We start from the raw sequence: 27580 nt of genomic DNA on the forward strand, positions 1-27580 counted from the left end.
GTCGAACTTCATACTCATGCTAGTGGCATAGTTTTGAATGGTTTAGCAGCGTTTTGAGAATACAGGTCTCACTCTATTGGCCATGCATAGCGTGACAGCTTTTTGTATTGCGTCATATTGTAGCATGCCTGCAAGATCTGTGTTTTCGAAGTAAATTTGCTGCGATGAATATGCTGGTAGCTTGTGACTCGTTTTTCTTTCGCAATTGCAAGTAGTGCGAAGGTCTGCTTCTTTTATAAAATTTTCCATTGAGACGAGTTTTTCAATTTTCTCATGAAGTAGATTAAATCAAGTTCTCTTTCTGAGACTGGTTCAATTAGATTCATTTAGATCGAAATTAAAGAAAAGTGAAGAAATTATCCATGCCTGCATGATTGCATATAATGTCTAGATGAGCCCTAAAACAGTTATCCATTTTCAAGTAAGCATGGCACCAAAAAGCGTACCAGGGAAAGCGATGAAGTCCTCCAAAGCCCAAAAGAAGCCTTCCACCGATGGTAAGAGGAAGAAGAAGCGAAAGGAGACATACTCCTTCTATATTTATAAGGTCCTGAAGCAAGTTCATCCTGAAGTGGGAATTTCGGCCAAGGCCATGTCAATAATGAACAGTTTCGTGAATGACATTTTTGAGCGCATCGCAGCAGAGGCGTCCAAACTTACGCAATATAACAAGCGATCAACTATTTCCAGTCGGGAGATACAGACAGCAGTACGGTTGCTTCTACCCGGAGAATTAGCCAAGCATGCAGTCAGCGAGGGAACTAAAGCTGTTACAAAGTACACGAGCTCCAAGTGATAGCCTAGATAGAACTTTTCACGATTACAACCAAGAACCCAAGTTCCAACTCCTTGTGTTAAAATAGTATTGAAATGTTTAGTTCGTTATATTGTTTGAAAACGTTACAAAAATGGAGCTGCGTATCTTTGTGCTGGAAGTTACTGATCATAATGATATGATAAATCGGTAATCTTAGTTCACTTGAGATTTACGTTATTTTGACTTAAACATAGACTTTTGAGAAATTTTGAAGCAAGAAAATTTGACTTATGAAACGTTTCAAGATTTCTCATTTCTCAAACGTGCTAATTTTACGACAGAAACTATGATAAATTGTTGTTTTTGGAGTAGTCAACCAAAATAGTTTTTTTAAGTTTGTTTTGATTGGGTTTATTGTCTCGTGCACGTAGAGCAGGATTTGAAGTCAGATAATTTTTTCACCACACAAAAATCAGGAAACAAGATTAAAGTCGTGCCAGTGGAGTATTTGAAGCAATATCGGCTAAGATTTCACCTGCAATTGAGTTCAAAAACATCTTCAAAGACGTTCACAATAAAAATCACGGGTTCCAAAGAAAATGCATGCATCATCTTGAAACTATTTGAAAATCAACAATCTTCAATGTTTTGTGATTTGTTTTCGTTTTTTCTCTTTGATTTGTTTTAGATTTTTTCTGTGATTTGTTTTCGTTTTTCTTAATAATCTTGCAATGTTCAATTTTTTTGCGGTATGACTTGATTCCTTAAGTTCGCATAAAACTCATTTGTTAAAGGGAAGGTAAATTATGCTCTCCTATTAATGAAATTAAATGGCGCGAAAAAACGTGACTTACTTTTGCTTTACAAGTGACTGACTTTCTTGGAAGTTCAAAGAAAAAATCCTGGGTTTCAAAGAAAATGCATTCATCATGTTCAAAACTATTTGAAATTCAACAATATTTTTTGTGTTTTTTTTGTGATATGTTTTCGTTTTTTTTTCTGAAATTTCCGTGCTCATTTTTATTGTGGTATGAGTTTTGATTCCTTAAGTTCGCTTAAAACTCATTTGTTGAAGGTAAGGTAAATTATGCTGTCCACTTAATGAAATCAAATGGCGCGAAAAAACGTGACTTACTTTTGCTTTACAAGTGACTGACTTTTTTACGAAGTTCAAAAGTCTCTGGTTTTAAAGAAAAAACATGCATGATCTTGAAACTATTTGAAATTCAACGATCTTTTATGATTGATATTTTTCGATAAAACAACCGCTTCATTCATAAAATATTGTTGAGTTTCAATATGGGTATACTTTTTCTTTGAAACCCGGAACTTTTTCCTTTGAACTTCATAAAAAAATATCAGTCAGTTTTATTGTCTTGGTCTTGACACTTCACAATGTTGGTGAAAATCATGTTCAAAAAACTTTTTTTTTCAAAAGCGCTGTTTGGTCTACTAATACTAAGTTCTATTAATAACTTGTGCTATAATACTTCATAAAAAAGTCAGTCAGTGTTTGGTCTCCTTGGGTCTATTGACAGTTCCCAATGTTGATAAAGAGCATGTTAAAAAAAACGTTTTTCTTTTTTTTTACCAGTGCTGTTTGTGCTATAATACTGAGGGCTGTTTTTGAACGGTGGAAAGGGTCCGTACTAGTTAGCTTGTTTGGTCTCTCATAAATGTTTGTTCCTTAAGATTAGAAAATAGCATTATATTTTCCCCTGGTAAACAACTTGTGTAACCGAATCACTGATTCAGTTCTGTTCTTTCATTAAACAGGCATATTTTGAGCATGTCTGCTTTTCAAATACCCGTTCTATTCAAATTTGCATTTTTTACGCTTTTTTGCTGATTTATTAATTCTGATTCTGTGCGATTTCAATTTGACTCTCTGTTTTTGGTTTAGCCTTAGTTTCCCCTCTTGGAAGTTTCTAATCCATTTGTATTTTTTGATAGATCTCGTTGTTTGCGACATTAAGTTAATTTTTTTTCAAAAGCGGCTTTCATTTTTGTTGACTAGGTTGCCATGTTATTTATGAAAAATCCATTGACAAATATACTCCGAAATTTTGGTCAATGATTTTTGCGACACGTTTCTACTAACAAACAATGTTGGCAAACCCTTTAGGCGTGGTTCTGCTTTACTCAAGTGAGCGGGTCTTTAAACTTTTGTTTTCTTATTGATACGTTGTGCATCTTATCAGACAATAAACTGGGTGTCCGGCGACTAAGACGACAGATTTTCAGACGAAATAATTTTTAGACATTAAGACAATATAATCTGTCAAATTGCTTCAACTGTATAAACCTTCAATTTTAAGAATTTATTAAGCTTAAACAAGAATTTTGATAGGTTTAAAAATTCAAAAAGTGTTTCTAGAAAACTGGAGTTTCGTATCTACGCGAAATTATTATTATGAACTGGTTGTAAATAAATTGAAGTGTATCACGACTTTGAATCAATTTTCGTACAAGTTTTTGGCAAAAAGTTTTTCTAAGAAAACTTTCTTAAAACTTCACCAGATATTTAATCATCTGTGCCTACAATGCTGAAAATGTTGTCGTCTAAATGCCTTGTCGTCCTAATGTCCTGTCGTCTTATGTAATGAGAACCAATAAACATGGCCAATCATGTAAACTAGTTTAGTACAGTTAAACTAGTACCCAAGTGAAAACATGCGTTATATTACATCGGCGTCATCAACCTGCCTTCTCTTGTTAATCAAAAACACAATTCATTGATAGCGAAGTGTAATTTTCAGAGTACGCTGATTCCCTATACTGCATCTGAGGGTAAAATGCCAGTGTACTTGCGGAAAGATGAAGGGGAGCCCTCTTTGCAGACGCCCTCAATATCTGAGTTCAAGCTGAAAGATGAGGACTTCGTTTTGGACCCTGAAATTTTGTTCGACTACCTGCCTCAGCCCTACAGAATGATAGACAAGGTCAAATAGACTCAGTGTTTGCTTACCAAATTGAAACACAAAAGAAAAGGACTGCTAAGTGATAAACGACAGAACGTATTTTAATAATTAAAAAATGATAGCAATTAACAATTTTTTTCAATTTGTTTGTGTTTGTAGCTTTTTTTTTCGGTATTTTGAATCAATATAAATGGAATCATTTATCATGATGCTCAAATCTGGTTCTGAAATTTAATCGAATTCTAAATTAAACATGAAGCTAAATGACAGCAAAAAAAAACACCCGGAATCAAATCGACTAGTTTTGTATTATTTGCACTAGATGGTGGAGTTGGTGTTTGATGTGGCGTGGGAGCAGATAGAGGGCATTGAGGCTGAGAAGGCACGCAAGGCAGCACAGAGAAGTATCCCAGTATACAGCAACCCCACAGACATACCAGTGAGTAGACCTAATGCTAATTACACAAGTCATCAACGAAATACAATCAGAAAAGCTTCAATCGCTAATCAGTAAAATCAATAGCTTTCAAAAAGGTCTTAAGTGATTGCGCTTAACATTGTATCATAATAAACGGTTGTTTTTTAAGTGTAACGAAGTGATTGTTTTCACTTAAATAGGTCTTGATAATTTTTTTTCGGAAAGAAGCTAAAATTTGTTTACACCCAAACTTGATTTTTTTTGGTTTGACTTTCGATTTTTCTCACGTTAATTTGGTTTCCTTTGTTAAAAGGTATGCAAAAGACATTATCGAACAGCAAGAGTGTAAAGGTCGCAAAAACGTGATCGATTTCTAGTTTCGACAGTGGATTTGAATTTTCAGATATCCCAGCGAAATGAAAACTTTCTCTAAATGAGATAACTTGGCGGACAAAAATGCCGATCATAACATTATTTGATACTTAAAAAGTTTAAAAGTGATGTATTTTTTTATTCGAAAGTTGAAAATTGTTCAATAATTTTTTTTGGTTTCCTTTTCCTACTGTCTGTTGGCTCAGTTTTTCAAGAGCCATCATAGGCTTGTTTTTTTCCATAAGTTTCATTGTACAAACTAAGTATGTTCGGTATTGTATTGCTCACAAAATCTGCAGCTTCCGTTTTTTACTCTAAGTTCAAGTAAATGATTTATTTTTTCGGAATACTTGCAAAAAGTTAGCTTTGCTACTAGAATTGAGTCATTGTTTTTAATTTTCACTGAACATAGTGAAGAGACTTACAGAGTTCGAGATTTTTCTCATTTTCAAGAAAAAATTATTTTTTTTTATCACGCTCAAGTTTGGTTGTCCGTGGTTGGTTCGATCTTTTCAAGCTAAATTCATTTTCTTTTATCACATGAAAGTCAAATTACGGTCTCCACTTGAGAAAGTAGAAATGGCCAGAAAGAAAAACGTTGAGGTTGATTATAAATTAATCTTGAAATTTAGATAGGCTTCGACTTGCTATATTTTTTCTTCGAAGTTTCTGAAAAAATCGACATTCTTTTTGGCAGTGTTTTAGTTCATTGACATTTTTCGAACTGTTTGTTCGTTTTTAATTCTGCGAACACCAATTTTTTGATGGTAGCATGTTGGTACAAATAGCATTTAAAATTTGAAATTCATTTATTTATAAATTCAGCTAAGTTATACCGACCTAAGTTTCAGTGAATTGCTTTTTTTTTCGTGAAGTTCGACCTTTGCTTTATGAAGCTCAGCCTACGTGAAGTTTTTTTGCGAAGTTAGGCCTGCAGTGAGTTATCACGTTGCACATTTTTTTGCTCTCCTTTTCTCTATGAAGTAGCCTACAGATGTTTCAAGCACGTTATATCGGCTAAGTCAGTGCATATTGAGTTGTTCGAAAGGTGAAACTAAATTTTTATGCAGGTTTGTGCTTCTGTGAATTCCTAAATTTTGTTTTTCTGCTTATTTATTGTCTTTTTCTCGACTTGTTAATTTTAGGAATCACTGAACGTAGTTAATATTCTTATATGTCTTGGTGATTTTTTTTGTTCCTTTTTCTTTTCAAGAGATGTTCGTTCTTTTAACCACAGATGTGCATTCATACTTAATAATGCGTTTAAGAGTGTGCACTTTTGAGATCAGTTCAAATTCATCTGCTACACATGGGGAGAGGGTGGGGGCTAAATTAAGCTCTCTAACTACAAACGTGGAAATGGCGCGAAATAACGTGAACGACGTCTAGTTTCGAATGTAGAAATGAAATTTAAGGTTGCTCAGTGGAATCAAAACTTTACCTTTTGATCCAGTTTTCTCTGAAATTGATTTATTTTTATCAAAACTTTGCCAATCAGAAGTTTTTCTTGAAATTCAGAGAATTCAGGTCATAGTTCGAAAGTTGATTTTTTTTTCAAAATTAACTCAGCTTTTTTTCTGTTTCCTTGCGTTCATTGACGCTTTTCAATTTGTCTGCTGTCTACGTATATATTAAAAATCGAGGCGGGTGTTCAGTTTTTTGCTATTTTTTCACTTTGACGACTAGTGATTAATGCTATGCTTTCGATGTATCACAACGGGTGCGAGCTTCATTTCGCCTTGCGCATAGTAGAAGTTCTTAGCAAGAGGTTTGACGTATACCTGTAAATGCATGAATATATTTTTTTAATGCGCTGTCTTCATTTTTGTTTGATGAAGGCAAATTTTTGTTTGATAAAATTGCCATTTTATGATCCTTAAAGGCATTCTTTGATGATGCTTTGTTTATATCCTGTTCTGTCAAAACTTTTGATTGTTGGGAAGCTTCTGAAGGTTTAATGAAAGAATTGAAGGCGCTTTTCCTCTCTCGCCCCTCACATTTTAAATTTGGATTGAGTGTTTGTATGGCTGATTGTGTGATGTTACGAAGTAAGGTAAGAAAACAAATGTATTCACAATTGTTATTTGTTCAACATGCAAAGTTTCATTCCATTATGACAACGTAAAAGTAGTTTTCAATCAGAACTAAAATTGAAATTGGGTTGATGGGAGGCGTGTAGAATAGCCCGAAGTGAAACTTTAATTTTTTCAGTGCGTTGTTGTAGTTCAGGCTCTTATATAGGTCGAGATGATTTTTGTTTTTTTTTGTCAGGAAAAGTCATTAAGTCTCTAATGACTAAAGAAAGTGCATTCTATCATATTAATGCATTTATGATTGCCCTTAGGTATATGTGCGTAAGGGCAATCATTTGAAATGAACTTTTGAGTTCATTTCAAGTTCATTTGCTAAAAGGCAGACAAAATTTGATCTCCAATTACGAAAAAGAGAATTGCGGAAAAAACGTACTTGATCGTTTTATACTTTCGAATATAGTATTAATTTTAGATTTCTCAGCGTACTATAAACTTTGCCGAATACTCCAGGTTTCTCAAATTGTGTCAATCATTAATTCATCTTGAAATTCAAAAGTTTGTAAGGACATATGTTTTCTTTGAAGTTCGAAAGTTAAGAAATTTTTTCACAAAAACAAGTCAGTGTTTTCTTTTTTTTTTGGATTAATTGAGTTTTTTCCAAACTATCTGTTGGCTATGTTTTTTAAAAGGAAAAAGTCATCTATTTTTTTTCAGAACTGCCACGATGTTAGATGTATGTGTGCCTCATCGGACAAAAATGCTTCTTGGCTGTACGCCGGGACATTTGACGACAAACTCACAATATTCGACAGCAAATCACACGAAGTCCTAATGGAGTGGAGTGACGAACCAGTCCAATTTAAGGTTTAAAATTTATAACATAATTTTAACGGCCATGCCAACCAATTAGTTACCCATTTTGGCTCTTTCAGTCCTCTTTTTGATTTTTCAAATAGCCACATGAAAAAGCTAGTACACTTTTAGATAGTTATTTTACAAGATGAACAGAGTTAACATAGAACTCAGATCGCCAAAGCTATTACTTGGCGCTAGCGTGAAGGAAAGTGTTTTTTTTTTCACAATCTCATAGTGAGACTCCTTTTTCTGCTGCTTTCAGAAGTTGAAGGTGGCCTCGTTGATGGAGAGTGTGCAGGTGGTGTTGGCTGAGGATGAGAGTGAGCTGTGTCGTCTGTTCATAACTGCCCTGGATAAGATACACTTTGTAAAAGTGTTGAATGAGACCGATAGCTTCCAGGCCAAAGTCGGTTGTGTCCGCACTTGGCTATCACCAGACGCTACTGCATTGGCCCTCTACTTGAAGAGTAAGTCTTCACTGCTTGTGATTAATAACACTGCTAAAGTCATGCAAGTAAGCACTCTCCCCCTCCCAGCTTGTGATTCCTTGTATTTATAATTTCTGTTCACGCGGTTACGCACCCAGTGTAAAGTTCATATTAAATCTCGAAAAACCATTAGAAGCATCGCTAAATTGTTGTTATTATTTGGCGGGGTGAGGGAGGCAAGGTAGATCTGATTTATCAATGCAGCTACTGTTCCGGTATTCGAAATCTCAGCAGGGACTTAAACAATCGGTTTTATCGGGAATTTTGAGTACGCTTTGATGTTAAGCTTCAAGTTACTAATAAAACCCACCTCTCCTTAGCAAATAACACGCCCTACCCGACCGTAATACACAAACCTTACTGAAGTGGGCGTAAGTGTTTTTGGTTACTAGGCTAAAAGTAGATATAATGGGAAAGGGTCTTTTTTCTCGTGGTCGATATTTTAACTGTCTACTTCAATTTTTGCAGTGTTAAAAATAATATCATGGAACGAACATAGCTAGAATATTCCATAGACATTTTTTTCGTAGTTGAGGTGAAAAGTTTTGTTGAGTAGTACATGTCAACGTTGCTAGTATAATCTGTTCTGTGCATGAAGTTGAAGCAGACGAGAAGAGTTCTGTTGAGTTTCTGAGAATATTATTTCGTCTGACCGAAATCATTTGCTAAAAGAAGTTTCACGTTTCAAAATTTGACTTCAAATTTCAAAGTTTGAGTAAGTTTTAACTCAAGTTCTCAGCGTATTGAAACCCTATCGATCTAGTTTTCTTAAATTGGATTAATTTTCCGAAGAAGTGCGAATAGTTGCGCTTGCGATTAGCAAGCGTTATCAAATCGGAACATAGTCTTTGTTTGGGTTAACATTTAATTTTTCGAAATCAGTTGGCTTTTATCTTCTGATGGAATGCCCGGAAACATATTTTGAGTATCTCTGCAATTTAAATTGCCATTTCATTTGAATTTTTGTTGTTACTTTCAAAAAAGCTTTTTTTTTGCTGAGTATTTTTTTCAATTTTGTTTTCTTCGGCTTAAATGGTTTCTGCAATTGGCTTAAACGTGCTTCCGCAATTGCCTGCTCGACATTTTTCGTGTGCAGTTTTCAATTTGATATGTAATTTCGTTGAAGTCACTCAAAGTTGTAAAAAGGCGTTGGTTGTTTCTGTGAGGATATGCTCTATTGCGGGACTATATTACTCAAGTTTTGACGCGCGGATGCTTCGGAAAGGTCTTGAGTGATGGTGGTATAAAAGTAAGAGGTTTGAGGGGATGTGTAAGTTTTCAGGGTTAACTGAGTGAAGATGACTTGATGGTGGTGGGCAAAATTTAAGTTTTTACATTCAGATTGTAAATTTTCTGGGGCACTTTTTTGTACAACCCGTTATAGTCCTGCAAGCCACATTTTGAATTAAAATTTTGCCTTGTCTAAAATAAGTCTAAGTGAAGCCTTGAAGGTGACCAATAACCTCTTTTTTGACTCACCTCATTTCGTCGCAGATAAGGGCTTCATGATCGCTAACCTGCGCTAGACTTTTGCTGTGGTTCGCTTACAGTGCTCTGGTAAATGAGGGGTGGGTCGAAGATGGCACCGATTGAGTATTTTATGGTGCTTCTCCAACGGAAGGAGTGTATTGTCCATTTGCCCTTGGGGCTCGGTATTGAATTCTATCCTGCGCTAGACTTCTGCTGTCGTTCTCTTACAGTGCTCTGGGAAGTTGAGGGGTGGGTCAAAGAAGGCTCAGACTAAGTATTTTAGGGTGCTTCTCCAACGGAATGGGTGTATTGTCCATTTGCGCTGGGGGCTCGATATTGAACTCTTGATGAGGAGAAAACAATAGATGTAGACGTAAAAAAGTGTTTTTTTTTTTCAAGTAGAGGAGGACTCTTGAAAGCTTTTTGACTGGAAAAAAGGTTGTTGTCTGCGTATGATTATTATTTCAATTCTGGGGAAAGAGGCGCATTTTGAAAGTAAAAACTGAATAAAATTGGTTACAGTACTGAGCCTGTGCGTTTATTCCGATATGTTGACATATCATCCCCAAGAAGTTTTTTCGATTTGTGATCACTCAGATTATTTGATAACCATCTGCTTGAGCTACCCCTACGCTGGTGTCAAGAAGAAGATCCAGAAGAGAACGATAGCAGACCATGACAAAAAGCTTTGGATAAGTTTAGCGTGGCCAAAATTGTTCGGATGCGTGGGCTTTGTTGTCTAATTCCATCACTTAAATAAATCAAGGACTGATAATACTGTAGTGGTTGAAAGAGTTGGGTGAGATCCATGTCGATGGTCGGCTTTGAGTAGGTGTTTGGCCAGGGTTGGGTAAATCAAAGGTTCCCAAATTTTAACAGCTGGGCTTGATATTGAGACTGGCCGGTAGTGTTCGGACAATTTAAGGTCTTTGTTATGTTTCGGTTGAGGTATGATTTGAAATATGATTTCCGGGGACAAAACGATTGTTAAAAAGACTAATAGCTAACGGGCCAACGTGTTTCAGATGAACCGTACATGGACTCTCTGCTCGTAAGGCTTCGAGTGGTTTAAATCAAAGAAACAATAAAGTTAAGTTTGAGAGATCTTCTCTCTGTTACTCCTTGAACTTTGTTATTTTTGTGATTTCAGTTTGTGTATCGCAAAGCGTTTGCTTTGTTTTTAGCCTTTAAAATCTTTGTCATTAAAACCAATTAACAATCTGACCACTTTCCAGAAATTACTACTCGACGATTCATTCATCTTCTTTGTCACATGATTTCTTTGTTTAAAATTTTATCCGACGGAGTCGAAATTCTAAAACTGTCTCTTTGTTGAGCTGGTGATTTTTTGTTTCTTCATTTAGAGCAGAGTTGAGGTAACAAAGAGAGCCTGCAGGAATATGGTGACGGCTTCGGAGAAAAACTTATCACAAAAAATTCGCTCTGCGGTCTTAACATCATTCTGTTTAGGTTTCTTTGCAAGTGTATCTTCGATTTCATTTTGAAGTTTTTTCGGATAGCTCAAAATGGGGAATGCTCGTTTGCATTGCCCAGTTTAAAGCTGTTCTCTTCTGATGATGCTTTATAGTCCTTAGGACATCTGCTATGGGAAGGGATTTAGAAATTCGTGATACGGAAATTCTGATTGTTGGCCTTGACATTAGTTGGCCTTAACATTCTGATTGTTGGCCTTTTTCGTCTTTCAATTTTTCGTGTTCATCCTACAGAAGAGAATTCTGGATTGCAGTAAGAAGATCCTCTACCTCTTTCGGTCAGTCCTTTCTAAGTTTTGTGTAGTTAGGCCCTTACGAGGGAGTGCGGTGTTTGATATCAATTTGTTTTCTTGAACAAACGCAATGTGGATCTGGTACTCGCACTGCAAAGCTTCTACTTCTGGTGCTTTCCCAGAGATGCTGTTGCAGTTTAATTGCACAATTTTCAGCGACTTAGTTTGATAGTGGGAATGATTTGCTTGGTACTGGGGGTTTGACGCTGATAGTTGAACTGTATCGGTGTTTGAAGTCCAGATGGGGTGTAGTTACTGGGTAAATATTGTTGAAGAAGAGATAAAGCCATAGTTGCAAAAATTGTTGTTAGCAACTGGGAGAGGCAAAATATAATTTGCTGTGCAGGTGGGACAGTAAAAGTCTCTGTGATGTTTCAGCGTGGTTAGACCACTGCATTTTAAATGAATCCATCCACAAACGTGGCACCATACGCTTGCTTGGAAACGGAGGATACGTGTAGCAGGTATGAGGTACAGGGTTGGGATTTATGCAGGCGCAAAAGGAGAAGTTTTAGAATTAAAAGACGGAGAAACCCGGCCGACTCGAAGCATCGTAACCAAAAAAAGTCCGAGCATATTTTTTTTATCTAGTGGAGCTCCGGTTTCCATGAAAAGCGAAAATTGTCGTAAAATTGATCACTAGTTTTAGTTTTTTTTTAAAACTGGTCATTCAAAATCTTAAGTTTTACAGTGATACATTTTGTTCTGAAAATTTCGCAATTTTCTAATTGATTTTTAGATACTACCACTGGCCAGCAGTATATCGAGGTGTTCAAATGTCCAGTAGATGCATGGACAAAAGAGCTGGATGCAGCAAATCAACAGTACCAAAAACAGGTTAAATATGTTCAACATAACGTCAAGTTCAGCATCTTGAGGAGCGCTTTTTGCTCGGCAGCCTGTTCTGCAACTATTGGCCGAATATAGCAACTCGTTTTGACAAGCACTTTTCGTTAACTCGGGAATGTAATGAAGTGGGATAATGGCTGGTGTAAGGGGGGAGCGAGCTCACAAAAATGAGAAATAAAGCAAAGTGTTATGAAGAAGTGGGTGATTCTATGGCTCCAGCAATGAATCTAGGGCTTAGGTCGAACGACTTGATTTTCTAAGCTCTTCTAAAACGCTGAAACGACTTTAATATATTATTTGCTTAATTAATTCTGCGTCAAAGGATAAAGTATTTGCCCTCAAATTCGTGATTTTTGTAACGCGCAATCAACTAAATCAGTATATTTTTACGAATAATTTTTTTTGATGTTTTTATCATTTGTCTGTAAAAATTATTTTAAAAAAGTACCAAAGGAGGGACCTTTGGATGGCGAGGGTGTCGAATTAGAATTCCCGAAGTAAAATCTTTTGTTATTCCGCATCTGATCCTGGCATAAAGTTTAAATGTTGTGTTTGTTTTTGTGGGGTTTTTGTGTATTTAAATGTCTTTGATGGGGTGAAATAAAAAGGTTGTGCAGTATTTGCTGTTGTGTTTAGCTGAACAGTGCGGTTGATGTAGTGACTGTGAGTGTTCCCTCGATCTCCTTCACGAAGCCAGTGTCGGTGCTGAGAGTGAAGCCACCCCAATTCCCACAGGGTAAGTGAAGAAAAGATAAAATTGAATCGTTCTCTGTAAAATATTTGTTGCTGTCTGTGAAAAATGTTCGGATAATAAGATCACCGCCAAAATCTGTGAGTAATTAAGATCGCAAAATATCCAAGAGCGAATAAATGCAGGCCATCAAAATTAACATTGAGCGATTACAAAATAAGCAGATTCATAAGGGGCGGATTTAGGATTTTCTCGAGGAGGGGCGGGGGGTGTGGCGGATTTTCAAAAAATTTTGTCGATCTTTTTTTTAGGTCGACCAAATTGATTTTCCGAGCTCTTCCAAAGCACTACAAAGGCCCTGTTTTTGCCCTAAATTTCTGTGCCGCTGGCGAAACTTTGAAAATCAAGTCAAAAAGGGCGTTTTTTGGCACTTAGGAAAATTTTGACCAAAAAACGCGTTTTTTCGGCGCGCGCTCCCCCCTCAAAATTAGTGTACATTGGCGTGTTTAGAAAAATTTTAGGGTCCGTCACCAAAAATTGATATCTCAAAATAGTACGAAGGGGAGCCTTTGGGCGGGCAGGGGGTCGAATCCCTGAGAGGGGGAGCGTCAGCACTCCCCTCTCCTAAATCCGCCCCTTTTGTATACAGTATATGTGCATGAACTGTACAGCTAAATATGCTACTATAATTCGTTTTCTGCAAAAATCATTTAGCCAATAGGAGCGTTTAATGATTATGATTGGTTAAAAGAATTCCATCATTCTATACTACGTCACGAGAATACTTCTCAACATAAACAGATTGTTAATATATGTACAGTTTTTACAAAAAAGAAATGTCCAGTATAGATAGATGAGGGGTCACACCAAACTGGACAACAAGTTCACCTTTGAATAGAAGATGGTGTAAAACTCAACGACTTTGATGATGATGATGATGATCATGATGACGATGTTTTTCTAACCAATGCAATTCAGAACAACAACGTTGTAGCTTTTGCCTATAAGCTGAAGTTCTCACTTGATTTTTTTTATAAATCTTTCATTTTTTCGAAACTATCTTAATTTTGCTCAATAGTGCATTGCTTCAATTGCTTAGCTTGAAATTTTTTTAAACCAATAGGGAACAAATAATATCCTTAGACAATATTGGATTTTCATTTCGTTCGATGATTTTTCCGGCTTCGTGCATATTTGGAGTTATTTTTTGGACAAGTTCCTTTTTATCATTTTTTATCAAATCTGGACATTAAACTCGTCGTCGACGGCGACATACTAAACCATGGAAATTGGAACAGCAACATACTAGTATTTGGCTGTCGGTTGGCTGTCGGTTCTCTCCTGATATATTTTGTAAATCTATCAGAATCTTTGAAATCAAGTTCAAATTGTCCTATAGTGCATTGCTTCAGTTGGTCAATTTAAAACATTTTAAACCATTTGTGAACCAATAATATCATTAGACAATATTAAAAACAGGAAACTGAAGTATCTTTTCTCGGCACCAGAAACATTTTTTTCGCAGTTCAAATCATGATTCAAATCTGTAATAACTGTTCGTGAAGTCATCTACCTTGTCTGCTACTTGGCAATGCTTTGCTACGAATGGTTGTCCAACCGTTCAACTTAAATTAAATGTATGATGATATTTTATACTAATTGATTAGAGAAATGAATAGTTTAAGTGTCAATGAACGCAATGAAGACACTTATGTTATGTAGGTCGTATAGATATATTCGGGGAAAAAGTCTTAAACTTTGACTTGTTGCTTTTTTTATGTTCAATTGAAACTCAGTTGCTAAAAGGAATGCTAATTACGTTTTCAGCTTCAGACCCTCAATGACTTCTACTTTCGAAAGTGGATTTCAATTTTGATATTTCCCAGCGGAGTAAACATATACCTATTGATCCATTTTTCTCAAATTGGGTTAATTTTATTAAATAATTGTCGGACCCATTTGTCCTTGGGTTTATTGACACCTTTGCGACTGTATGATGGCTATGTTTGTTTGTTTTCAGGAGTTGCCACCACTCCCTATGAGATGTTCCGTCGAGCGGAGTCAGTGGTGCCTGGAAGTGGACTCCTGGCACACCAACTGTCTCTCACTCACATGGAGGTAGCCAACACTGCATTCAACATGCTCAATGCCAACAATCTCCACCTGCTCCCACCTGCACTCTCAAACAAGCAGGGCACAGGTACGAATCCATTGCAGATTGAGCTTTTTTCTAACAACCGACTCTTCGTATTTCATTCCTGCGTTATAGTTTTCTTTATTATTAAGAGTCGATGCACTTAGTTCAGACTCTTTTGAAGGTCGCGATGATTTTTTCTTCATTTTTTCAGGAAAAGTTTTAAAATTTGTTCAGGTTCGAATTCGATTTTTTTTGCGGTTTGGCTTGAAATTTTTTAAAGTTCAGTGCATTTCCATTGTTACAATCAAGGAAAACTCCACTTTTGAATAGCAAAAGTGTAAAATCCCGTAAAAACGTGATCGACTTCTACTTTCGAAAGTGGAATTTAATTTTCAGATTTTCCAGTGAAATAAAAAATTATACTTATTGATCCAGTTTTCTGAAATTGGGTTACTTTATGAAAAATTTCGATCATAAATTGTTATAGAATTTCAAAAAGCTTTAAGGCCATTTTTTTCTCTTGGAAAGCGGAAGTTGAAGTTTTTTCAAAAACCAAGTGAGTTTTTTTTAGTCTTTTTGTTTACTTGCGTTCATTGATTTTTTCAACTGTCTGTTGGCTATGTTTATAGTTTTTCTGTCTGGATTTGATGGATCAGGAAGCAACCATTTTCTCCAGTGGTTGTCCATGCGATTACGGGCACCTCAGAGAAAGTTTGGGGGAAGGTGTGAGGTTTGTGTGATAACATAATAAGTCGTTTTAGTCACGAATTCACCAGAATCACTGAATCATTTAATCAGTTCTGTTGTTGTTGCTTTAGCCCGGGGTCGAGTTGGGCTCTACCGTCTCCACGTTGAACTCTCGTGGGGTGCATGTTGGGCATAAAGGGGAAAGGGAGCTGTCTAGTCGGTTGGTTTTGAGAGTTTACGGGGGTGATTTTTGTTTAACAATTAGCCTTATAGAACTTCAGTGTTTTTTTTTGAAGCAACTCAAAATAAGAGTGCGTGTTTGGTGAGAGGAAAGAGAGTGAATCTGGAAAAAAAATTTGGGTGATGGGATCGGTAAGTACAAATCAAAAATGAGAAGTTAAGATAGTGTTGTGGTTTTTGACGTTTAAAATTTCGCTTAATTGCAAGCGTGCAGTGTAACCTTTTGAGTAACCTGCATGAGATTTTTTGAGGTGTTACTGGCCGGGTAGGACCATTCAGGGGAGGCGTAATCGATTATGGGTCTTTGTAAGTTGAAAGTAGAGTTTTTTTGCTTTGGCCCCAGGTTTAACCTGCTATGGTTTTCTGGAATCCTATCCTGCGCCTTGTCTTTTCAGCAGACTGTCAAAAGTAACGCCTAAAATTTTGAGTTTTTTTCGCAGTTCGAGAGGCTCAGTGTTGAAAAACACCCTGGGTGCTTTAATACAGTCGTTGTTGTAAGACGAAAGAATAGTTTGATGTCAGAACTTCAGGATAAAGGATGGAAGTCGTCGGCATATGAGATGAGGTGAACTTTATCTTGTGGGGGAGGGGCTTCATGAACGTAAAAAGTGTTCGTGATAATACAGAACTCTGGAGCACTCAGCAGTGAATTATTCCATCAATTCTGTCAGAAGCTTCAGCCAAAAGAAATGTTTAGAGAAAGTTTGAAAGTCGATAAAGTTCGTGGTTTATTTTTTCAGGACAAGTCTCATAATTCGCTCAGGCTCAAATTCAATTTTTGGCGGTTTGACTTCTTAAAGTTTAGTTCATTTCCTTTGTAAAAATATGGCAAAAACTATCGAACAGCTAAAGTGTGAATGTCACGAAAAACATGATCGACTTTAATTTCGAAAGTGGATTTTAATTTTCAGAATTTCCAGCGGAATACAAATTTTATTCAGATTTCCCAGCCGAATAAAAACTTTAACTATTGGCCTCCCAGTTCACTCTAATTGGTCTATTTATATGAATAAAAGATTCATAATTTCTCGAATTTGAAGGGCCCTAACGCGATGTATGTAAAAATCATTCTTTTGGCATACCTTCTCTAATTGGGTTTGTTATAAAAAAATTATAGCAATCATGATTTTTAGATTTTCAAACAACTTCAAGTAATATCTTCTGAATTTGAAAGTTGAAATTTAAAAGCTTATTGTTATTTTTCTAACAGTCTATTGGCTATGTTACACTTTTTCATGACAGTTTTCTAGATGAGCAAATTGATGGTTTTTTGACAACCATGAGGACATCATACCTCTACAACAACGCCATCATAGAAATTTACCTCTACGCCAAATTTCAGTTCCTTTGGTTTAGCTTTTAACCGGAAGAAGGGATCAACCTTTGATGACATAGTATAGATTGTTATCATGTATAATTAAGGCTCCATAGGGCTGTTGGTATGGACAAATCAATGATGGATTCGATTCTGGTTTCGTGCGAATCTGTTTTTTTTTCGAAATTGGAATTGTTTCAGTTTTCAAAGACCAATTTGATAGTTTGGCAATTTTGTAGTTGAAAAAATCACATTTGTTTGAAACTTGCGAAGTGTAATTTGTGATCGCGGGTGCGCTGAGTTTCTCTTGCAACTGGGTTTTCTGATTTAATGTCGGATCCAGAAATTGATAATGAGGGAGAAACGGTGGAAGAACACAAATCATCAGATTAAAACAACTTCTGGATGAAAAGTGCAAATTCTCTTTTATAGGTACAGCGACAGTTGGTGAGGTACCTGGAGCAGCTTTGTTCAGCGAGCGGGAGCCAGAAGTGCTATTCTTCACGCCTGGACGGTTGACGCCAATCGGAATCGATAACGAAAAAGAAAACGGTTAGGACTGATAATGAATACCTAAATTTGGACCAACCGTAGAGCCCCCTCTTTGTGGCATACTATAGAATCTCCACTATCCATGTCTCAATTTTGAAAATCATCAGGATAAAATTTGCCTTTCATAAAAACGCACACTCATAAGATTTTGGCCGGAGGTTACTACTAAACAAGAGGAACACCTTAATGATGAAAATCAGCATGCTCAAGAAGGTCGTTCGATGTGAAATTTATTTTGAGGCTGTTAGTCCACCAGAATTGAATAAAATTGGATATATCAAATTTATTTTCAAAAACTGATAAACCTAAAATGGTTGAGTAAACTTTCGATTAAAAAATTTGATTTTTACCTCTTTATTACAAAGATGTGAATTTCAACCTGTTGTTATTTGTAAGCTTGGGTTCAATTTTCAGCGTTGCATTTTTTCTATGCAATCGGACTTTTGTGTTATAGTCTGAGGCCGATCTTTCCCAACTGATTTTTCTATTGGTTTATCTCATGTCCTTTAGGCCGTGTGTGTTCAGTGGGTGTATGGTGGTCTGAACTGTACTACATGTCCATCTACTCTATCCTCAGACAACCGGCAAAAGGTATAAATTACAAAACGACAACAGTTGAACAAAGTGAAAAGACCCCCTCCCCCTGAGCTAACCAAAGATACGAGCAGAGCAACCCCCTAAGATTTGCTTTCAGTTAAAGTAAATTATCTCCTCCAGAAATTGATATAGGAGGGAACTTTAATTTTTTGTCCATTATCTTGCCTCTAATCGAATTATTGCAGCCTTTAATTTTTCGGGTGTCTATTTCTAAGTCAATGCATAAATACAGCGTTGATTTAAATTACCCGGAGGAAACGATTATGGTATTTAAAGCAAGTTTTTCAAGTTTTGTTGACTTAAGACGAAAAAAGATGAAAATAAAACTTGAGATTTTCAGCAGAATTATTGTGTCTCAAATGTGTATAATGTTAGTAGCATTTAGGAATGGGGGGAACGAACTTTCTGACCTTACTGTATGATCTTGTAGGAAGCTTCTCCAAGCATGAAACACTAGAAACACAAAAAATTAAAAGATAAACAAATCAAAATTTTAATATTTATATACTCAAGTGCATATAATAAAAACATATAGACAGGTCAGAGAAGTTTTATGCATTTGTTTGAGCAAAAAGCTACTTAAACTATTCAATACCAACAAACAGAACGCAATGAAAACAGGAAAAAAATTTTAGTTACTACCAGTAGCGGATTTAGGGAGGGTGGCGGGGCTCGGACATCGCCTCTTCCCCATGTTCAGGGATTCGACGCTGTGACTACCCAACCGGTCACGGCGCTTTTGGGGATTTTCTATCGGAGCCAGAGGCGTCTCTGGGGATTTTCTAAAGATGCCTTTGGCTTCAATATATACTTTTTTTGCATGGGGAGTCATAAATTCGCCTGTGGTGCCAAAATTTGACCAAAAAGGGTAGTTTTAGTGATTTGGGAGAGCGCGGAAAATCAATTTGATCGACCTAAAAAAAGTCGACATAATTTTAATTTTTTTCAAAAATCCGTACCCTCATCCCTTCAAAAAATTTAGATCCGCCCGTAATTTTTTTGAAAAATTTAATAGCCCTAGTGTTATTTTTACTTCATAAAATAGTCAAAATTTTATTTGAAAAACATTTTTTCACTAGCGAGTTTTAAGGTTAACGAGTGTAGTGGAATATTACGACTATTGATTTTTCAAAATAAGTCGCAAATATTGGTGCCATTTTTGGTGGCACATTTACGGTTTTCTGCTAGAATGTATTTTAACATACGACCAGTAATATGCTGACACACTTGATGAATGTTTAATTCATCAAATGAACCAAAAAAGCTATTTGTTTCAAACAACAGTGGAATAATAAAAATTCTATTTCAGAAAATTTCCAACTCAAGGTCCCGCAATTTGGTCGAAATGCATAACTTACAGATAATTTGGCTTAATGCTTTCCAATTTTTACATGCAAAGTTAATGTGGGTGCTTTTAGTTTTTCAACTAGTTGTATTCACTTAAGCGAGCTTGCGAGCGTTAGTTGATTAGTACGAACCATCTTCTTTTTTCTAACCTTACTCGTAAATCAAAGTAATCATTGAAGGTGTTCACTTATCTGGAAGTTTCCCTGCAGCATTGGAACTTGCATAGCGTCTGTTCTCTGCTTTATTTGTGGCTAGTGTTTGTCATGAGTTAAGCGTTATTTTTGATTCACTAAGAATTAATCAGATTTGGGGTAAAAATTTGGGCTCGAATTATAAAGTTGATCAGATTTGGGGGTAAAATTTTAAGCCCGAATACCGAAAAAAACATTTGCACTTTATAAATTCTAACATTCTAAGCAAGTTTGTCTTCCTCTTTTTTGGTCTTAACTCTACCCGATTTGAGAAAAACGTGATTTTATTTTCAACTTAAATTAGTTTTGTCGGGATAATTTAAGTCAGCACTGTACGTTAAATACACGCTTCTCCTGATCTGTTCTGAACTGAAACGCTTCGTGATAAACTGCTATTCGGCCAGACATCTTGACGAGACTTTTAATATTAACAGCGAGTCTTTTGACCGGCCATTTTTATCGATGTCTAATGAGAAATAGCAGAACTTTTTTTCGCGTGGTATTTCAGTCAATAACCCTGATGAATTATGAGCATTTTGTTCTTTTGTTGCTCTTTCTTGTTCTTTTGCAAAGTTCTTTTGTTCGGAAATGGGGTAAATTTTTTCAAGTGTGCACTTAAATCTAAATTAACATTTTACAAAACATTGGACAATGAGAACAGTCCCCCCTGAGCTAACAAAATATACGAGCAATCCTCTAAGATATGCTTTCATTTGGACTGAATTATCTCCTCCAGAAAATGATTTAAGCGGGCACTTTCTGGATCAATTTCTTTCTAATTTTTGGGCTGCTATCTTGCCCCTAATCGCATTATTACTGCTGTATATTTTTCTTGGGTGTCAATTTCTAATTCAGTGCACAAATACAGTGCTATTATAAATTACCCGGACAACAGGAACTTGGAAATTAAAACAAGGTTTTCTTATGTTTTGTTGAATTGAGACAGAAAAAATGATGGTAAAACTTGCTAACATTTCAGCAAATTAAATATGCTGTAATTTGTTCATGAAATTGGGGTTTAAGATTTTACCCTTAGACTAATCTTTTTTAGCTTTTTGTTTTCAATCAGAATTTACGCTAGAACTAATAAATAATTGGGACATTTATATCAAATTGAGTCTCTTATGTTGCCCAAAACAGTTTAATAAGGTTAAATCTTCAGAAATTTGTATGAATTAAAGACTTTTGTTTAATAGCCCAAAAAGGTCATTTTTACTTCATAAATAGCCAATTTTCGCTTTTAAACATTTTAAAATCACGATGTTGAATCGCTACCGAATTTATGCAAAATTTAAAAAATTATAATCTTATCTCTTTTTAAATTTTGTTCGGCAACATAAGAAGCTTAATTTGAATGCAATTATTTGTTCCAGTAGTTCTGGCGTTCTTTTTGATTGACTTAAAAGTGAATTGATCAGATTTGAGGTAAAAATTCGGGCCCGAATTTTGCGAAATATATTGTACCATATTAATTCTATTCAAATTCTAAGAAAGTTTTGTCATATTTTTTTCGCCTAAGTAGTCATTCAAATTTGAGACAAACTTGAATTGATTGTCAAGTTTTATTCGCGTTTTGTCCGGATATTTAAGAGTCGATGAACGTAATTCAGACTCTTATAGACGTCGCGATGATTTTTTTTTCGGTTTTTTTAGGAAAGTCTTAAAATTCGTTCAAATTTAAAAATACTTTTTCCGCGGTTTGGATTTTGATTGAAGTTCAGTTCATTTCCCTTATTAAAAAGGATGGCAAACCGAACATCGTAAAGTTGACAAAAAACGTGATTGACTTCTAGTTTCGAAATTGGAAATTAATAATCGGTTTTCCCTACAAAATAAAAGCTTCAACTATTGATCTAGTTTTCTCAAATTGGGTAGTTTTATCAAAAGTTTATGAGTCTTATTTTTTTCTAGAATTTTAGATAGCTTGAAGGCAATCTATTGTTTTTTTGAAGTTCGAAAATTGATATTTCAAAAAAAAAGTTTTTTTTTCCTGTTTTTTTTGCGTTAATTGACTCTTTTCCAACTGTCTGTTGGCTATTTTTTGAATCAGCACTGTAAATACTATGAATAAATACACGCTTTTCGTTATTTTCGTCCCACAACAAAAACAGTGCTCCTTTTGTTTTATGAGACTTAATATATTTATAGCGTGGCTTTTTTGACCAGCCTTTTTAATCTAATGAGAGGTAGCAGAACAATTTTTCCTGCTTACTATTTCAGGCAATAACCCTAATGAATTATAAGCATAAGTTTTTTTTCAGAAAATGAGTAGATTTTTTCAAGTGAATCACGTTTGAATCATTTCAAATATTCATTGCTTTCGGCGAGCCGATTGATAAACGAAGACATGCTTGCCAGTTGAAATTCAAATGTGGAGGTGAAAATAGCTTATTGATCATGTTCGCCTATGTGCGCAAAGCACAACTTTTCAGCCATTTCTGATAGTCTTGTTTTATATGATGAAGTTGAATATTTTAAAATAAGGATTTTAAAAAATGTTTGGAAAAAGATAGTGTGTTGTTTCAGTGAACGCGTTTGGTGGATTTGTTATAACCAGTTTACCTGGTAATTGTTCACTTTTGTGTTAAATTGAAAGTAGATAATTCCCTAAATCATAGAATCACTTTTTCGTTTCTTTTGTTTCAACTCAGTTCCTGATTATTCTGAGCTAATTACTTATTTTGCTTACCATTTGAGGCGATGAATTCTGCTTGATTCTAAGTCTTACAAGAATTTTTTCATCACTAAATCTTTTTGTTACCATAATTCTAAAAGTGTCAATTCTGTGGGCAACTTCAGACACATTAAAGCCATCTTTATAGACCCAAATTGCTTCAAATTTGGCAGTAGCCAGTATAAAGTTGAAAAGTCGGCTGTTCAGTCAAATGATTTAAATGAGGTAATAAAAACAGCAGAAGTTCCTTGAAACGAAATGTGGATCAAGCTGTACCAAATCACATTTCATTGAGAAAGAGTTTCTGGATCGGATAGTTTGCAACAACCAATCCGAGTGACTACCTGGTCACAAAATCACACGTGGCCTTTTCAGATGTGGATGATATTCAGAAAAAAAATTATTTTATGTTTACACAAGCAAAGCTTGTGTTATAAAAAATTTACTCTCAATTTTAGTTGATTTTCACTTCTTCCGACAATCAAATATTTGAGCTCATGTTGTTTTAAAGACGTTCTCTACAAGATTAAAACAATCTGTACCACTTAATGTTCAAAAAAATGAAAGTTGGCAAGTTTGAAAAGCATTTGTTAGAGCTTCTCCCTACCCAATTGTGAAGAGAACATTGTGCTTTGCGTATAGGGTGGTATTAATAGGTTGGAGTTCGGTTCAGATTTATGAGCTGATCATAATGTTTCAGACATGGAGCACAAGCCGGATTCAATCATGAACTTTGGAGGCCCATTGCACTGTTCTACTATGTCCAGTGACAATGTGCTGCTGGCATTCGGTTTCTCTGACGGAACTATTGTGGTCTACGACAAAGAATATGGTGAGTTTTGCCTCGATACGTGCAATGCTCCCGCGACCCCCCTCCCCCTCAAACGCATACTCATACACACACACAAACACACATACTTAAACACATATATTTCTAATATATTAATTCAAAGTCTTAATGCGCTATAGAGGCAACGGTTCAACTTTTTTTTTATCGAGAACAACGTTTAAAAACGTTTAGAGCAGAAAGTTTAAGAATCATTCGGAGCATCCATCAATCTCAATGTTTGAGAGGCGTTTAGTAGAACTTTCCATCATATTAAAGTCGTCGAACAAGGTGAGCTCGATTCAATTTCAAGGCTAGAGCAACCTCCATGCCTAGAAAAACTTTTAGCAAACTGATCAGCACAATGTTTTAATGTTTCGTAGCTGGAATAGCTTGCTTAGAAAAAGGTTAAGTTTTCTCCTTCTGAACCTCCTTGATATAACTTGAAATATTTCAAAGTTTCATTGCTTGAATAGCTTGCAAAGAAAAACTTTTTGACAACCGATTTGGTCTATGAAACAGCTTGAAGTGTTCGAAGTTTCATCGGTTTAATGGCTACAATTCAAAAATTAATTTTTTCGTTATATGATTCCCTTCATTGCCATGAAGATGAGCAAGGGTATTGCAATCGGGTACAAGACTTTTTTTCCCGTACATAACTTTGTTCACAGAATGGTCAAAATTTGATTGGTAAATTTAGGTTTAGTTCACAATGAAATCAATTCTTTTTGCGTTTCTGGCTCCCAAGGCCTAGAGGTAACGAATACTCCTGGGACTGCAAAGATCATGGGTTCGATTTTGCAAGGACCTGTTTTTTTTTTCAAACGGGAAATATTTCGTTAAAAAACTCGGCTTATTATTCGTCTGCTTATGTTTTGTGGGCTTAGTTGCCACATCAGATATTTTTCTTTGCTGTACGCAATTTTTATTGTAGCTGCTCATATGTTTTTTTTTAATTTACTTCGTCTCTTTGTAATTTTTTGACTTAATTGACCTAATTCTGCTCAAATGATTTAAGCTTATGTTTTATCGTCTTAGTGACCTAATTTTGAGTCGTTTCAATCGAATTATAATTTTTGTGCTCACTGGATTGCACAAATTGCTAAAATTTTAAGAGAAATTACAGTTTAACTTTTTCGTGAAACTATTTCGGCTTTTTTTAAAAAAATTATTTAATAGGTTTCTGGCTATAATGGGAGAGTTATTTAATAATTTTTTTGTAGTTTAATTTGATTTTTTTTGGCTTTTTTGTTGATTTTATTTTTCCTGCTTAATAGATTTCGGCCTTTATGAAATCGGCTGGCCTCAAATTGTTTCGTTCGGCGAGCCAAGCAAGTTTAATGTGTGCTTTTGTGTTTTTAGGGTGAGGAGGACTGGTTAACTTTTTATAAGTCTCATTGATTTTTTTGGTTTAGAGAGTTGCTGCTAAGGTTTTTTCGGCTTTGTTACAGCTTGGTAAGTTTTCTTCCGATGCGAATTGTTCACATTTTTTGTACTGGCATGTTTTTATTTCTTTATTTCTTGTACTGGCTATTCATTTTGATAGATCCAGATTCGATTTTTGCCGACTTAGCTGCTTTCTTGCTTTGTATTGCAAGTGTAAAAAGTTATGAAGTTTCATATTGGATTATCTTGCCTTAAAAAATTAGTTTTTTTTTTGCACACCGATTCAGTATGAAACTGCTTGAAATTTTCATAACCTGAATAAATTTTTACCAACTGATTTGCTCCGTGAATCAACTTGAAATTTTTCAAAGTGTACTTGCTTGAGTAGCTTGCAAGAATTGTTTAGCTTTTTGCCAACCGAATCGATCCATGAAATAACTTGAAATGTTTCAAAGCTTTATAGCTGGCTTAGAAAAACTTTAACTTTTCGTGAACCCATAAGTCTGAAATAACTTGAATTATTTAAAAGCTTCATAGCTCAAATAGCTTGCTTAGAAAAGCTTGAATGGTTTCAATAGAATTGGGTTCATCACTTGAATGGGCTTCATGAATTAACTTGACATATTTCGAAATTTGATAACTGGAACAGCTCGTGTAGAAAACCCAATTTTTTTTAGTTTACGAGATATATTACCCTATCCAAATATGAATGCCCAATTTTTTTTAGTTTAGGAGATACGAACATTTTTGTGATTTTTCTGAAAAGTTTCGTAAATTTTTTATTTAAAAAAATTTCCAGAAATTGAATTCCTCAGCCCTGTAGTTGAGTGCTGTCCGGCTACTCTCAGGGGGTGGTAAATTTTGCCTCCAAACATATCTGCTCCAATCATTTTAGCTTCCGAGATATGAGTTTTTTCTATGATTTTTTGGAAAATTTAGATTTAAAAAAACTTCAACAATTTGAAATTAGCAAACCTATGCTAGTCTGCTGTCAAGGTTCTTCTAGATGATGTAAAATTGGAATCGAAATATGAAGAAGCAAAAGTTTTTAGTTTTTGAGATATTACTATTTTTGCTATCTTTCATAAGTTTTCACAAAACTTAGATTTCAAAAAATTCAGAAAATCTTAGATGAATTTTTATTGAATTTTTCTTCGAGTTTCAGCAAGTTTTCTTCATAGATCAAGAACTAATGATCAGCGCGAGGCTGTATGAAATTATCAGTATGTGGTTTCAAAGACTAACACTCTAATTTGTGTTTGCTTTTAAAATGCCTAACTTTAAGGACCATTTTGGACAATACTAAATTAGAAGTCTCATTTTTTAATTTGAAGCACTTACCATTTTTCCGGTTATTAAAATTCCAGTTTTCACTGTCTGCGCTAGTTTTTGCATCGTAATGAATTCTTAAGTAGAGTTAAAAAGTTGTTAATGCGATGTGAAACAATCTCAGCGAGAAAATTGCAATAATCAGTGGGACAAGTTTGCTAAACTCAGCTGGTTTTTTTTACAGTTACGCAACGCATTTTGAAAAACTTTGTGCAGATGTTCAAAACTAGTTCCTTTCAGACCTGGAAAAAACTGTTAAGTGCTTCAAATGAAAAATTGAGATTTCCCGAGAGAGTAGTTCAGATCAGTTGCTGTCGGTCGATATAAAAATTTTGTTAAAATTGAAAAAAAATTACTGTTCAAATTGGTCCTTGAAGTTTTGCTTTTTAGAGTAAAAACCTGAATTTGCGTTTAATTTTGTCCATTAGTGCACCAAAATGATCCTGTTCTAAAAATACCAGATTTCGTAATCTGCGATAATTTTTGCATCGAAGTGAATTCTTTTTCTAATAAGCGGAGTAAAAGAAAGTTCATTCGACATGAAACATTTTCATCGAAACAATTGGGTTAATCAGAGTAAAAATTTTAATATAGTCAAATGTTTCTGACTCTGATAGTTTTCTCTGCTGAATTTCGAAAAACTTTGATGAATTTTTTTGAAGTTAATGATTTCCGAAATGGACATCAAAAAAGCAAGTTTAAAAAGTAAAACTTGGATTTGCGCTGAATTTTGTCCACTAGGTCATTTTGTAATTTTGGCGCGATAGTTTTTTTTTGTTTTTTCTTCAGGAAAAGTCTTTGTTCAGGCCCAAATTTAGTTTTTCATTGTTTCATTTTTGATTTTTTCAAGTTCAGTTCATTTCCTCTTCTAAAAGGAAGGCAAACTCCAATATCGAACAGTGAACGGGATCGACTTCTAGTTTCGAAAGTCGAATTTAGTTTTCAGGTTTTCCGGCAAAATAAATATTTAACTTATTGCTCCAGTTTTATCAAATTGGGATCGAATCCATATTTTTCTTTGAAATGCCGAAGTGTTTTCAAAAAACAAGTCAATTTTTTCTGTTTAGGTTCGTTCACTTTTTTCCTGTGGTTTGTTGGCTATGTTTCAAGAAATCAATCCCCAAACTTTCTCACCCTCAAATTTTTATCATAAAATTTTAGGAGTGTATCTAATTTCGATTTTCAACGGATTAAACAAATTACCTACTGATCAAATTTTACTCAATCAAACTTTTGTTAGATTACGATTTGACTTTTTTCAACCTAAGTCGATTTGGTGTTCAATTTTTGTATTCAGTTTTATTATATTATAAACATATAAATCAGCGCGGAGTTACAATCAATGCTGAGGATTTTAACAAAGGCTTTGGTACTTTTCAAAAGTCTATGAACGTAGTTCAGACTCTTATTAATGTTATTATTTTTTCGTTTTTCCAGGCTCAAATTTTACTTTTTCGAGGCTTGGTTTTTGATTTTTTATTTAAAGTCATATCCTTCCGTAAAAGAACGCAAACTCAACTATCGACCAGCAAAAGTGTAAATAATCAGATTTCGCAGCGAAATGAAAATTACCTATTAATCCAGTTTTCATGTCGCGTTTATTCTAGTTTCAATCCTCAATTGTCAATCATAAATTGTTGTAGAAGTTCAAAAAAGTCT

General features: G+C 35.1%; 2 protein-coding genes across 2 annotated transcripts in view; both read left to right on the top strand.

The window, feature by feature from the left end:
- The window catches only part of LOC134846440 (uncharacterized), a 331689-nt gene that overhangs the window by 294651 nt on the left and 9458 nt on the right, over positions 1-27580 (top strand). The window contains exons 2-11 of the mRNA XM_063863795.1: positions 3515-3699; positions 4001-4117; positions 7216-7365; positions 7619-7823; positions 11840-11937; positions 12586-12685; positions 14661-14840; positions 17452-17571; positions 18082-18162; positions 23081-23212. Coding sequence (XP_063719865.1) covers positions 3553-3699; positions 4001-4117; positions 7216-7365; positions 7619-7823; positions 11840-11937; positions 12586-12685; positions 14661-14840; positions 17452-17571; positions 18082-18162; positions 23081-23212 — 1330 coding nt within the window. The 5' untranslated portion in view covers positions 3515-3552. The remainder of the gene's footprint in view (positions 1-3514; positions 3700-4000; positions 4118-7215; positions 7366-7618; positions 7824-11839; positions 11938-12585; positions 12686-14660; positions 14841-17451; positions 17572-18081; positions 18163-23080; positions 23213-27580) is intronic.
- Positions 428-796, top strand: LOC134846755 (late histone H2B.L4-like). Its single transcript, XM_063864146.1, has one exon. The coding sequence runs from the start codon at positions 428-430 to the stop codon at positions 794-796; it is 369 nt and encodes a 122-aa protein (XP_063720216.1).

This window comes from Symsagittifera roscoffensis, chromosome 5, assembly GCF_963678635.1.
Source record: "Symsagittifera roscoffensis chromosome 5, txSymRosc1.1, whole genome shotgun sequence".
Taxonomy (NCBI): Eukaryota; Metazoa; Xenacoelomorpha; order Acoela; family Convolutidae; genus Symsagittifera; species Symsagittifera roscoffensis.

Coding starts and splice junctions, on each gene's coding strand:
- LOC134846755 (XM_063864146.1), top strand. CDS start 428: ATGGCACCAAAAAGCGTACCAGGGAAAGCGATGAAGTCCTCCAAAGCC.